The sequence below is a fragment of the Labrus mixtus genome, chromosome 9, assembly GCF_963584025.1.
Source record: "Labrus mixtus chromosome 9, fLabMix1.1, whole genome shotgun sequence".
Lineage (NCBI taxonomy): Eukaryota > Metazoa > Chordata > Actinopteri > Labriformes > Labridae > Labrus > Labrus mixtus.
Window position 1 is genome coordinate 8,175,815 of NC_083620.1, and position 14,752 is coordinate 8,190,566.

The following is a 14,752-nucleotide window of genomic DNA, read 5'->3' on the forward strand; positions in this document are numbered from 1 at the left end:
CCACTAAAATGAAGCCAGTTCTGCTTATATAAAGTAAACAGTGAAAGCATGGCGGGCAGAGAGTCTGCCCCACTATGCCCTCATGTTTTCTGTGACCCCCGGTGGACCGTTACTCTAAAATAACATCATTTTTTATTTAACCACGTAAATTATTCTCAATCTTGTTTTAGTGGAAACATCCACGGAGATTAATCTTTGTAAATAAAGCGGACCTGGGAGAAACAGCCCCTCCCCAGGCAGTGCAGCATTCGTCCAGATGAAAAGAATGTGAAACTTGGGGCAAAGACGAGCACAAGAACTGAATCCAGCTGCTTCTTACACGCAGAGAAAACACTCCAAACTTTCCATTGCGTGAAACTTCAAGAGAAGAATGTGCTTTTTTCTTCCCTCCACATGTGCTGCGCTTATTAACTGAGGCCAAGTACAAAAAAAGGAGGGATAAGTAAACTGTGATTTTGATGTAGTGCAGCAGAGCCAACCAGCAGCTGCACGATAACAACGCTGAGCACAGAGACACTAACAGCAAGTGCTAATGGAGACACAGTAAGAGTGTGCATCTCTCTCCTCCTGTGGTGTGATCAGCACTTTGTAGGCCGCCTGCACTCAGCTCTGTAGTGCTGTGATGGTTTGATTGTGGACAAAAACAAGACAGCGCCGCCTTCAAACCAAAATAGTTTCTTGAGAAAAGACACATCAATGCCAACCATTAGCTCAGCTCGAACAATTTGCAGAGCTAAAAGCATTGCAACGTGATGTCCAACGGTCAATACAAGAACAGTGTGGGCGGACAATGAGGTCGAACATGGCCTCCAGTCAATGACGTCTTCCCAAAGAGGTCTGGGACTGAAATGGAAATATCAATACGGAGTGAAAGAAGTCCTTATTGGCTCACAGCCTCTTCTTGACACCTGCCAGTAAAAGCTCTATGAGAAACAGAGACTAATCTCCCATGTTTTATTTCATGGAAACAAAAGCAAAGCACGCCACACATCTGTCACACACACAAACAAATGCCCTGAAATAAAACACAATTTTCACATTTCTTGTTGTTGTGGAATCCACGTTATAGAGCGAGCGCCAATGTGTCTGCAAGTCATCCCATTTAGAAGAAAGCTTCATTTTTGCCAACTCAAAAGTTGCACACAGAGTCATCCTGAAAGACAGAAGCACTTGGCAGCATCAGACAGGCAACGCATGACTTATTATGCATCTTATTGTGCATCTTCTTATGTGTCCTTAAGGCAGCAAACAGCCACTCAATTGGGAATCTGGATGACTGTGCTGTGCGTAGATGTCAGGGTAACTCTTTGTATTAAAGGTGCACATGCTCACCATTAACCAGCTGCTCATTTGAATTCACATGAATAGCACATTGGCTCGTTTAAAGATCATATTCCTCTCTTATTCTGCCATATTATTTATAAGCTACATTCTATAAATGCAAAGGGCAACTTACGACTTCTCTCTTAATCGCCTTCCAATTATTATTTACAGTATGAAAACGTTTGCAGAGTAAGGCATAAAGAAATGCTTTGAAGGTCCAATCAGTGGGATGTGTAGTGAGTGAAATTATAAAGTGATCTTACTATATGATCAGACATTAAGGAAACATGCTATGTTGAAGTGCTGGCTTCTCTGACAACAATGCAGCAGCCAGTATGTCCTCCTTCTAACTTTAGATTCTGGTCCTGAATGCTCTGGATTTGTTTGGACCAGAGAAGGTAGGCGGTTTTACGACACCTCCACACGGCTGTTTTGGACGCCCCTCGGTTTGTCAGATATGAGAGCAGTTATCAGGTCAAACCAACAGGTGTTGCAGCGATGGAAGCGGGCAAGAGAAGTGGTTCAGATAGAAGTGATTGTACCCGACCTAAAAAGCCTCTGCATGTTTCTAATAAGCTCCACGAGCAGAAACGTGCTCAAACTAGGATCAATATTGGAGATGCTTTTGAAAAATGGAGAGAGGTTAGAACACAGAAAGGTTTACAGACTGATGCAGAGCTGGATAAACACTGAAGCTTCAGAGTCCACCACATGGCAACCTGTGTGAGCATCCACTCTAGAGAGGAGGGGGCGGGGGGAGACAGCTCTCTACAATGTTTTGAAATTAGTCTGCAGTACCCATTTTACATAGTTAGATTTTGCTCCTTTAAGAGCCTCCTAATTAACTACTGGTAATTAGGAGGCAGTATGCTAATAACATGCATGCTAATGAGCAAGAAGTTAATGTGTGACCTTAATATAGAGTGTAATTGAAGAGCACAGCAGCAGTTTACAGTACATGTAGTCTTTAGAGAATCACCATACAAAGGTTCCAGGTTGTATACCGTTCGCTGTGATGAAAGGCATAACCGTCAGGAAAACATAATCACACACCCAACAACACTCAAAATCTATTAAATAATCCTCTCTTCAGTGATTTTACAGATTTGTTTACATGATAGAAGCATTTCAGCTTCAGCAATGTCTCTGTTATGGCACACGTGTCACCATTATTTACAAAATAATCAAATGCCACGTGGTAGTTGTTGAGTACTTGTGTTTACAAGTAGGTAAAGACGTTATTGGGGGAGTGTGTGTGTGTGTTTTGTAGAGGGTTCATGATGTGAGTTAACTGCAGCACAGAAGGGAGACAGGTATAGAGTCAAGCATGGTCCATGGTCTTAGTCGAGCCTGATCCAGTTTTTCCACTTGTAGATCAAGGCCTCCATGTTTCTGCTCCCTTCTCTTAGCAGTCCACTCTGAGGAGTATCGTTGCAGTGACCTGGTCTCCGAGCGTCTATGCAGCAGCCTTTGCCACCTGCTCCGCCTGCCTCCTCTGGTTGTAGGCGTTGTACACGTCCAGGAACATGTCCTTGCACGATATGCGAGCGTTCAGTTTGGAGCAGATGAGGAAGGAGCCGGCCATCTTGCGGTGGAGGGAGTACGTCTCCTCTGGTGGTGGGGTGAGACGGTGGCGCAGCATGACCGGCACGAGGCTCTGGATCCGTTGGGTGGTGCTTTGGGTGCCGAAGTCGAAGGGCTCTGAGGACGTGAAGGCTTCACCGAGGATCATCACAGCCTCTACATGAGCATCTGCGAAGGCCTGGTGGAGAGAATGAAGAACTGTTACAATGGCTCTCTGTGTGAAGGAGAGCAAACAATGTCACACAAACTGACAACAAGCTGCAATATGAGCTTTTAATCTCTGAAGATGTTTGAGGAAATGTTTACTGGAGGGTTATGTCCTAAAAGGAAAAGCAGGCAGAATTAAGGGCGCACTCTCCTGAGCATGGTCACCTCTACATACGTCACAGTCTTTATCATAAACATGTCAGTCATTCCTTTCCCTGCAACGTCATGTGTCCACCAAATATCTCAGAAATTCATTCAAGAATATAAAATCACTTTATTCTCTACAACAGGGGTCTCCAACAGGCAGCTCGGGAACTACCAGTAGCTCGCGGGCAGGTTTTCAGTAGATCGCCTATCGGTTGACCGACTGTTAAAAAAATTTAAGAAAATCTGATGACAGTAAATGCAGCTCTTCCCACTATTCATATATTTGGCCCATAAAAACAAGTGTAAAGTAGTCATGTTTTCTTGGACATTGATGTGATTTTTCAGCAACATAGCTTACTATGCGGCACAAAAAGAAGTGTAAAATATTCATGTTTTCTTTTTGGACCTTGATGTGAATTTATGATTATTGATAAGCATACATACAGTAGCTTAATTCAGCTGATGTGTGCTATGTAAATAAATGCAAGCGATTTGATGCAAGTAGCTCTTGGCCACTTTCATTTTTTTCAAAGTAGCTCTCAGATGAAGAAATGTTGGAGACCCCTGCTCAACAAGATACATAAAATAGTCTTAAGAGGAGACGTAAAAAAATCTTGAATCAAGTTCAGATAGTGTCGGTAAAGTAGGAGGAGACACATTCATCTGAAGAAGACATTAGAGACAGAGGAGGATAAAGTGTATCAAAAATAAATGAGCACAGCGGCAGAGACTAAAATACCTCACCTTGGCCTCGAAGCCTGTCAGAAATTTCAGGTCCTTGGATTTGGAGAGGACAGTAGCTCGATCGCCCACAGACGCTGCGTGCACCACCTGAACACACAGCACACAAAGTGATGACACGGATGTTACGATCATGTTTATTCAAAGAGCTCCGCTTTAAGCACTGCCAGACTGCAGCAGCTGCAGGTAGCAGAACGGGTACACACACTTGTGATGGTGTGTGACTGTTTTCACTGGTGCTTCATTATTCACAGATATATCTTGTAGAAATCCTGTTCTGAGGTTCACTGGCTGCTGTCAGACTCATCGTACCTGTATGTAGTCATCTGTGAAGGACTCTGGGTAGCTTCTGCATGCACCGAAGTCCAACAGAACAACCTAAAGACAAGATACAACTGTTAGGCCTCTTGCACAATATAAGGTTTATGCTCTTGTAGAAACATAAACATATTTATTTAAAGGGGACATATTATGAAAAATCCACTTGTACAGTGTTTTTGAACATTTATTTAGGTAACCTGAGTGTCTACTGACCCACAAAATGTGAAATAAACCCATCCAGTCCTTTGTTTGTGGTCTGCATAAGTCTTACAACACAGAGAAAAATGCTCCGTTTCTAATTTGCTCACCTTGTGATGTCACAGTGGGATTCTAGTAAAAAAAAAAAATACCCTCCCCTCCTGTGTTGTCTCCGGCTGCCATGTTTTTCCCAGGGGGCACGCTGACGAGTTGCCATGGAAGCTTGAAGCTGAACTCGTGTCGGCACCCGTTGGCACACCCGCAGGTTGAGGAGGGGCTCATTGCATTTAAAGAGACACACACACCAAAACGGAGCGTTCTGAGAGAGCTGCTTTACACAGGGTCACAAACCTCCTCTGGTGCTTGATTCATTTTATATTTTGACCAAAGCACAGCACAGATGTTTCATTTAGACCACAGGGGACTGTTTGAAAAGGTGGAAAAAGGGTATAATATGTCCTTTTTAACAAGGAATCTCTTCCTATGTGAGACAATGCATTCACAACTTGACCACCAGTCTCCTCTCACCTTGTTGGTGTCCGAGTTGTAGAAGAAGTTAGACCAGTTTGGATCCGTCTGCATGAACCTGAACTCGAACAACTCCCTGAGACACAGCTGGAGGATGCTGAAACAGATCTGCAGGCAAGAAGAGAGCAGAGGTTTTTTGTTAATCATGTTGTTTTTACTTGTACTCTAGCATATTGAGCACGCACCATAGACTGTGTAAATCCTGGACGAAGACTCAGTGACGTCACCTATCGGTTTCTGAACATTGGATGGGCGCAACATTTGGAATGCTTTGTCGAGGTAATTTTCAGTCAACCTAAAACCAGACTAAAAGCTGGAGCTGAGGCGGCCTCCTGCCCCCTTCAGTCAGCATTCCCAGTGCATCCTTCCCATTGCAACAATATTGAGGAAATACCTCCACAAATGGGAACCAGGAGCATAAAGAGTGAAAAAAAAAAAAACTCAACCATACCTGGTTCCTGGTCTCTTGGTCTAGGTCTACACAACGGTCCAGTGGGACTCCCTGTACCAGCTCCATCGCCAGCACCCTGCGGCCCGACAGCTCATCGATCACCTCAGGGACTTGGAAAAACTCCTCTCCCTCCAGCAGGGACCTGGAGGACAGACGAGGATGTTGGAACAGAAAGTTAAAAACACATTCGGGTGCCGGTTTTGCTCAGAGGTTGGATTGTGCGCCCCGCTTAGATGTGCTACTGTGGGCCCTTTGCTGCATGTCATCCCCCACTCTCTCCTCCCAACATTTCAAATCTCTTCAGCTGTTCTATCGACGCTGTGTTGTGTGTTGTGATGCATTCGAGTACTGCAGGAAATTTGATTATTTACAGAATTGGTTCTGTGTCTGTATTATTTTCTCTATTTTATGATGATTTTTGTCTCCAACCCTGAAGGGGGGATGGTTAGAGCCAGATACTTGCCTCTATAAAAAATAGTTTTCTTTGATCTATGAGAAGGGAAAGGTCAGGAACAGAAAACAGGATTTAAGCTGTCTTGAGTTTGTTTATGTTGATAGTTTTCAGCTCACTTTTTCTTTTTTCATCTTTCCTGGTTGCACTTATTCAATTATTATTATTATTATTATTATTAAATTATAGTCCACCGATTGGGACCCTCAACACTGCCTCCTAGGTCACCATAAACCCCCTGACTACACTACCCCACAGGTAGGCTTTAGGGTCCAATACACAACACAAACCTACCTGAACTTCTTGGCACTCTCCGCTTCCCTCTTGTAGTCACACTCCCATGCAAGCTCCCTCTGAAGAACATCCAAGCTGCTGTCGGCAAACAGACCTGTGGTGAAAAATAAACAATACAGTAATGTGAACTAAGTGAAATACAACAGTGAGATGTTTGGTTAGAACATTAGTGTTGGAGATTCAGCATAACAGGGAAACCAGTAACATGTAACTCCTCTTCTGTTTGTCACTTACTGACGATGAGCTGTGAGTACAGCACCACCTTCTGGTCTAAACGGAAGTTGTGAAAATGCTTTAATGAGAGGACAGAAAGGAGAAGCATGTGTACTCAAGAGGGGCATTCAGAGGGACGAGGCGCTTACTGTTTTCCCAGGGAGCACCTGTGCCCCGAGAGAGCACAAAAAGACATTTAGGGGCACGATGAACACGTATCAAATAATGTGTTTTTCTGTAATATATGTATATATTTTTTTATTTAAAACGGACAAAGCTACAAAAGACGGGTGAGGCGATGAACCAGAGAAAATGACATTATTGGCATTGCCGTGCGCAACATGGCTACTACTGAAAATTGTACTTATAGGACGTAAGAAGGTATGTTTTGAAAAATCAATTATTGGACGTTTTGAATCGATTCATAATCTGAAGAAATGATTCTGACGCGAATTGACTCTTTCCAACAGCTCTCTCATTTAAGACGAAGAACTCATTCATCAACTTTTAAAGTTGCAACAATACGACGTGGCAGCTGCCAGAGCCTTTTATGTGTAAGTGCCTTCACCTGACAGAAGTAGCTGCATTCAATCATTAAGGCATGTGTATAAACAGTTTATCAGTGAAGGCAGGAAGCAGAAAGATGTATTGACGCAGTCGTTACCTTCTGGAAGGACCACGCTCATTTTCAGAACTGACATCAGGTTATTTATGTCGCTGCTGATGCTCTCTGCAACTCCAGGGTACTGAGGGAGTCACAGGAAGGAAAATCAATGCAGGCGGAGACAGACAGACGTTATTAGGAGAGATGGAAATAGAGCGTGTTTTATTACCTGGATCTTCATGGCGATTTCTCGCCCGTCTTTTAATACCCCATGATGCACCTGGCCAATGGAAGCCGCAGCGAACGGTTTGTCCTCATAGGATGAAAGCTTCTCACGCCAGCCTGCTCCCAGTTCCTCCTCCAGAACTTTCTACACATTCAGAAAAGTGGAGAACACTTTCACTCTCTAAGGCACCAATGAACAGACAGACTTAAAAAGAGAGACCGGGGTCTCTACATGTTTCTAATGCTCCTCTAATCAGAAACCCTCACAGTCTATAAGATGACACATGGTGCGTTCCATTTGATCTCGGAAGTCGGAAACTCCCGGAGTTACCGGTCTGAACTTCCATCATAAGTGTGTGAGCTTGGGGCGCTGGTGGCGCAGTGGTTAGTGCGTTCGCCCCATGTATGGAGGCTGTAGTCTTCCAAGCGGGTGGCCCAGGATCGAGTCCAGCCTGTGGCTCCTTTACCGCATGTCATTCCCCACTCTCTCTCTCTCCCTGATTTCTGACTATCCACTGTCCTATCTCTCCATTAAAGGGACAAAAAGCCTAAAAACAAATCTTTAAAAAAATGAAGTGTGTCAGCTGGAGCGCCGAGACAAAGGAATTCCTGCAGTAATTTGACGGATTCACTCGCGACAGCACAAGATAATACGATATATGTGGTATTAAACTCTAAATAAACCTTAGAAACACACAAACCGTCATTTTTCTGAGTGTTTTATTCTGAAAATAAACCGGATGTTTTAATGTTGTTATGGTGTCTGACTTCCTGTCCTGCTTGTTCTTTTTTATGCAGAGACGCAGTGCAGCAGAGCCAGTGGAAGCAAACACACCGAGTTAAAATCCAACATGGCGGCTACCTGCAACATCAAGTTTTTGTGTTATTAAATCAATCACACCGATAGCATCGTACATGTTCTATCTGTGGACATGTACGGTTAACTCGGGTGTGATGTCATTCCCAGCTTCGAGATCTGAGGGAAATGGAACGCACCACAGAAGTGTCGGACGCAGACGGGGGAGGAGGTCATGCTTACATTCATCTGCCAGGTAGGCATGAAGTCTGCGCTCTGCCGGACCCTCTCAAAGATCCTCTGCAGCTGGGGGTTGATGAAAGAGTTGTCTGGAGGAAAAATCATGAAAGGCTGTAAGAAGGGAAAAAAAAGGTGCAGTACCTGGAACTCCTCAGTGACCATGAGAACATCAGCATCAGACCCGTTTCCACCAAGCGGTCCGGTTTGGTTCAGAACAGTTTGGTACCCTAACCCCTCATCTTGCTCGTGTTTCCACAGTTAGCTGTTACTGTAAGCCGGAAAGTGATAGCTGTGTCAGCTAAACAAAGGGCAACAATGGAGGACATCCATGCAGATTTCTGCACCTTCGAGGTCGTCCACGGGGCTGAGCTACACGCCGCCAGTAGTCGCAGATCACAAAAAAAACAGCCTTGAAATTACTCTCTTGAAATCCACGGGATTTTTAAGCATGACGCGTTTAGTGTTTGTTCTTTATCACAGCAAGTGTCAGAAGTGACGATTATTTCAACCAATCAACAGACTCCAGTGTGTCTGGCTAAAAGTAAAAAAGTATGACGATACGGATTGTTTTTTTTTGGTACCATTCACAACTTTTGAAGGTGGAAACGCCAACTGAACCGTACTGAAATCAACGGGACCGCTTGGTGGATACGGGATTATAAAGTATGATTCAAAGTGATGCTACTGCCACATTGTAGGCATCTATCATTTCTGTGATGTGGAAATATGACACTTGAAAGTCAACTGGATTTAAAAAAAGGTCGTAATACATGTTGTAAAATAAAAATGGATCAAATGAAATGGATTATGCCGGTCCAGAACAGCGAGTACCTTGAATGCTGAGCATCTGTCCAATCTTGAGAGCGGCCCCACGGACCTTGCACAGTGTGTTGACTATTCTCTCAGCGTTGGCCTCTGACAGGAGCGGAGAGTCCAACAGCGCATTCACGTCTACAAAACAGAAAACATGTACAAAAGCATAAACGAGATGAATCTGCTTGAGGAGTTATCTGGTTCCCTTTTTAAAAACCTGTGTCCTACATTAACCACTCTTCACTGAACATATTCTAAAGGCTGTTTGTATGTTCTGGTCCAGAGCTTGGCAGGTGGCGACATGTTGAGAAGAAACTTCTCTGGGGCTGACCTGGGGGGGAATACTGCATAGTTCACAGAGCAGATCATTAAGAGATCGTGCTGTGAGGAACACGGCTCACTGACCAATCGGTTCTCATGATGGTGGAGGTCTGTGCGCTGATCAAGAGAGGGGAGAGAAACATGGAGGACACTGAGTGTGTTTTCCACCTGTGGCTTGATCGCTTTGTTTGGATTCAGACGGGAAAGTGAAACATTTTTGCATATTTCCTTTGAGCCATTTTGTGCTCACAGTGCAATATTTTAAAGCGTGCCAAATCAAGCCCCAACGCAGGGCTGTCCGTACACCATTACATCATCGCTTCCATTTCCCAATGTGTAGGTAAACAAATGCTATGAGTTCCAGTTGCACTTTGCATTGTGGGACACCGCAAAAACCTAACCTACCAAAAAAAAACAAATCGTGGGTTGCCTTGCAGCAGCGATGAGGTCAAATTCCTGTCAAATGTTTGACACTGCTCCCAAAAACACAGAATACTGTTAACAAATTTGTGGATCAGCGCATGAGCGAGAGGTTTCACTGTTTAATGTGTGCTCCTCTTAACTGGTGACCTTGAGCTGCAGCTGAACTAAAACGTCTTGAACATTCAGACATATGATGAATAATGAACTTAAGGAGAGAAACATTAGTTATTATATTCAAATCTATTGTTCAATCATTTATAAGCCTTAATTCACTGTCTGTGTCTCAGTTTTGCCTGAATTTGTCGCTGCAGTTGTTTTTTGATTTTGGATTCTGTTTTTAAACTTCTTCATATTTGCTTAATACCACAGGTCGCTCTGAGTTTGTAAAATATGATCATAGTAGTAGTATGGACCCCAGATGCCCATCAGTGTGCTGCATGTGTAAAAAAAAAAAGAAGTTTTTTTTTTTATAAGCATGGAAGGAGCATCAGAGGACAAGAGAAACAAGAAGAGGACATCTTTACCTCCTTTCTTTTTTCCTCCAAGCGACTGTTTTGCCACCTCTGCAATGGCACCAATCCCGAGTCCTACAGCCAGCCCTGCAGCGGCGAGACAGAGAGACAAGAGATTTTACATTAAGGGCCACTTAACACACCTTTCCTAGGTCATAGATCTGTCCATCGATGACTAACTTGGGTTGTTTGAATGTTTATATTTCTATGATACCAGCAAAAAAGCAAGCTTTATATTTTAAATGAGCGTAATGTTCTTACCACCGAAATTAACCAGCCTGCTGATTCTTGTGGCGGGCACCTTCCTCTCTCTGGCACGGTCGCTCAGCTGAGGGAAGATGTATTGTGGTTATAAAATAATGAACACATCAATTATCTATAACATTGATGATTAGGCGTTTGGAAGCGGTTTTGGAAGCGTTTGTGCGCTGAGAAGGAAAGCGCTGCACGTCCAGCCTGTCTCCATGACAACAGTCTGTTGACAACGGCCGCTGTATGACCGACACTGCTCTGTTACTTTTTACTGAATGTTTTATATTTTAGATCGTTTTTCACCCGATCAGATATGAAGCAAAGAGGATGTGAGTACAAGACACGATCTGTAGGAGGCTAAAATACGGGGAATATCATACATTTAGAAAAGAGCGTCTGTGACGTCAACAGCGCCTTTCTGAAAAGTTGAGAGATCTTCAACTTGAGCACTCAGAGCGGCCGCACAAAAACGGCAGAGCGAGTATAAAAAAAGACGCTGGGCGCTGCGCATTTTGTCCAGGAGGCCGCTTTCTGCTGCGACCGCTCTCTACTCTACAACTGAAAAAAAAGACGCTGGCACTGAGGAAAAAATCTTAGGTGGACACGGGGCCTAAATCTTGTTCATAGAGACGAGTTAGTTTTTAAACCCACCTTCTGTCTGGCAGGTTTGACCAGCGACTGCTTCGCCTCCCTGGCTTTCTTGATGTCCTCTGGTGTGAGTCTGGCCACCACCGTGTCGTGGACAGACCGCCTCTGGTAGTAAAACCTGTGGAGAGCGGGCGATGTGTGGAGGAAGCGAGCGCTCTGTCCTGGCCATCCTGTCCCTGCAGAGCCTGCGCCTGGGGGAGGAGGACCTGATATGGGAGTGTAAGGGCAACGTTATAGAGACCCGATCTACTGCTTTAAAGTCGTTTTATATACCGTAGGCCCTGTGTCTGGCCTGTTGACCCTCAAGAAAAACCATATAAGACAAAAAACAGAGAGTGTAGCTGCATCTCAAGTCTCTTAAATGCTGTCTCCTCACTCCTCTGTTGAACCGGAAGCAGTTCCTGCCCCCATTTTAAGGAGCACGCAAAAGCCACTAAAGCTGCTCGGAGAAGAGAGGAGAGAGGTAGGTTGATCGGAGCGATGAGCGAGGATACATGAGAGCAGAGTTAAAGAAAACATTTTTACCGATGAGTGGATATCACTCTGTGATTGGACGCTGCAGAGGATCAAACTTTAATGACACTTCTCAACATCACCCAAGTCTAATAGCGGAGAAAAGACGGACCTTAAAACAGACGCTAAACAGACACAACGCACTTGAGCCGTGGAAATGGTCTGTGTGGTTTAAGCAGAACGCCATGCACAGAAAAAACAGACTGCAGGTTGTTCATGTACGGGTGTCTGTTACCAGGTAACATACAGAGACTATACACCGTTATCGTGAGTATTTTATTAGAATTAATAAAGCGCTCATGTGTGCAAACACAAACAGCTGTTAAAGCCGCCTGACAGCTGATGTCATTATCACAAACAGGCGTTGCTCCTCTTGATGCTTCTTCTTTATGATGATAACTAATAAAGTGTAAAAAGTTATTCCACGGCCGACCTTTTTACCCACCATGAGTTGGAAATGACCGCAAGTGGCTTTTTTGATTGTAAAATTCAATACAATCCTGTTACATTCGACGGGGCCAATGACATTAAAACACATGTGCCAGACTCTTTTTCCACCCAGACTTTACTGGCGTCTACAGTACCTGTTGGCGTCTCGGCTGCAGCTCCGGCATCAGTCGGGAACTCTGAGCCCATGGCCCATTTGGCCGCCTCATCAGGGTCCACGTTCTCCCAACCTTCAGCGTCCGGGAACACATCCTCCTTCACTGACTGTTGCTATAGAGACGCAGCAGAATTGGAGTAGTAATTATAACCAAAAATGTACTCGTGTAAATATAACTTGGGCTGCATGTAGTTGGTACCTTAATCGTTATTTAATCTTTACATTGTTATTAATTAAGTGCAGATAATGTGGGTGTCACAGGTGAAAGTTCATACCGCGTTTCCGCCCATGAAGGTGCCAACCAGACCTTCCACCACATCCTGCACAGCTTTGACCCCTGCTCCCATGGTGGAGTTGCAGGTCATTAACCGAAGCTGTTCTCCCTGAGTGTTGACCATGGCGGACCCCACTTTACCTGCCCCACGCAGCACCTGCAGGACTTCTGAAAGCATCACTGCACACCAAGAGAGAGAGAGAGAGAGAGAGAGAGAGAGAGAGGAGAGGGTCAGGCTGCATTGTGTAAATGTTGAGGGTGACAGTAAAAGAAAATGATTTACAGGGCACGCCCACCAACAAATGTATCCTAAGTGAGAACATATTTGAACATGCATAATACATCCGAGTTGATATTTCTTTACGAGAAGCAGAATACGGGATTATAGGGCAAACATGTTGAATGTACTCATCATGTCAGGTAGTTTAACCTTGGCTGTGTCAGGTTACATGCTAATGTCTTATGAACACGTGTGGCTTAACAGTGTAGAGAATAACTGCATTAAATATAAATAACAACACATTTACACAAACGTTATACGACAACATCACGACACACTCTCAGCCACCTTTAATAAAAGTTAGATATCCCTGTTTATTGTTGGTGTTAAACAAGTTGTGTAAGGCCAGCAGAAATCACAAGCTGGCGAAACATTCAAACACATTTTCACGAGGGTTAATTATTCCACCTGAAGACAATAAACTATTAAAACACACAGTATGACAATAAAGAGACTCACTTTTTATTTAACTACGTTATCCAGGTTTTTCTCGGTGGATGTCCTCCTCCACACCACTCTATCTTCTCTGTTTTGCAACGAGTCAAATCCCGGAAGTTGAAATTTAACAGACACCAACCACAGTCCGACCTTTGATATGTAGGCGGGACCAATATGACATGTAATCATTATGCCAATGGCAGTACAGAACATCAGATGGAGGCGTGTCTAGTGGGGCTGATTGTCCAACCACAGTCCTCTGAAGGCGGGCTTAGAACGGCATAACGTCAAATGAAAAATTAGCGGGGTGACGTTGTGGTGAATCCGTTCGTGCACGTGCAGCTGTTAGCAACAGTTACCAAACAAGAAAGCGGAAGTAAAGCATACAAATTAATATTTTATTATAAATCTCTTTATATTTCTAAGCAACGTTTTACGGTCATAAATGTAAATTTACCAGAGTAAATCCCCACTTTCTGTATTTTCATAAAAACTAAGTTATGCATTAAAAAAAAAAGAAATTGTGAATTTGTGCTCATAATTTAATTTTTATTCTTAATGTAAACTTCCTGTTTAGTTGTCATTGTCATTTTTTGCTTTTTATTTGTTTCATACTTCTTTTTTAATTTATGTGTTTTCATTATTGTTCAATAGTCTTTTACACCTTTTCCTACACAGGATATATTTTTTATTTTCTTGGTATAGATGTATGGGTTTTATACGGGGGGGGGGGGGGGGGGGCTGTACCATCACTGGGAGTGTACTAGTATAGAATAAGCGTATCTGGTTTGGGCATAAAGCAAACTTATATTGACATTAAGGTCTCGTTCTACTTCAAAGAAATACTGTTAGCAGATGGATGGATACATGGGGGGCACACTGTGCATTATCTGGCCCTCTGCTGGACAAAGGAGGTGCTGCAAGTTTTTCTTTTTTACTCCAAGCAAATATGAGCAAAACATAAACCACACAAAACACTGTATTTCCCCCCACCACCTTTACTGTTGATCGATCTGTTTCTGCTTTAAGGATATTTTTTACAGACTGGCCTTTAAGCTAACAGATCATTTTATCAGAGCTCATGTGTGCATATCTTATCTTTACTGTTTCATTTAGTTATAACCTACATTTGACATTTGCTCTTTTAACTTGTGTTGTGTTTTAACTGAAGCTCTGAATGGTCTCTTTTAAATTGCTTCTGTAACGTTAGCATTTTGTACTCCAGTCTCGAGAAGTGCTCTACAATTCAAAGTATTATTATTATGACCATATGTGGTATACTGTTAGTGTATAGGTATATAAGTATATGATGAGGGTTTAATTTGCCTGTGCACTTGTCTTTTTTTCTTAA

General features: G+C 43.4%; 1 protein-coding gene across 1 annotated transcript; it reads right to left on the reverse strand.

Annotated features, from left to right (window-relative positions):
* Positions 1–2,223: 2,223 nt before the first annotated feature.
* coq8b (coenzyme Q8B) lies at positions 2,224–13,530 on the reverse strand. Its single transcript, XM_061045635.1, has 16 exons — positions 13,423–13,530; positions 12,685–12,863; positions 12,390–12,522; positions 11,296–11,498; positions 10,654–10,720; positions 10,405–10,479; positions 9,155–9,274; positions 8,327–8,412; positions 7,292–7,432; positions 7,123–7,204; positions 6,246–6,339; positions 5,501–5,642; positions 5,050–5,157; positions 4,315–4,380; positions 4,006–4,092; positions 2,224–3,085 (listed from the first exon to the last, which is right to left on the reverse strand). Coding segments are annotated over exons 1-16 (1,890 nt in total). The 5' UTR covers positions 13,424–13,530; the 3' UTR covers positions 2,224–2,779.
* Between the last annotated feature and the right edge of the window lie 1,222 nt (positions 13,531–14,752).

What these genes read in the sequence shown, in the direction of transcription:
- coq8b (XM_061045635.1), bottom strand. An exon ending in CCTTCATGGGCGGAAACGCG is followed by an intron (nt 12,523 to 12,684) that starts GTATGAACTTTC and finishes GCGTCTCTATAG; the next exon opens with CAACAGTCAGTGAAGGAGGA. An exon ending in TGCCTACCTGGCAGATGAAT is followed by an intron (nt 7,433 to 8,326) that starts GTAAGCATGACC and finishes CTGAATGTGTAG; the next exon opens with AAAGTTCTGGAGGAGGAACT.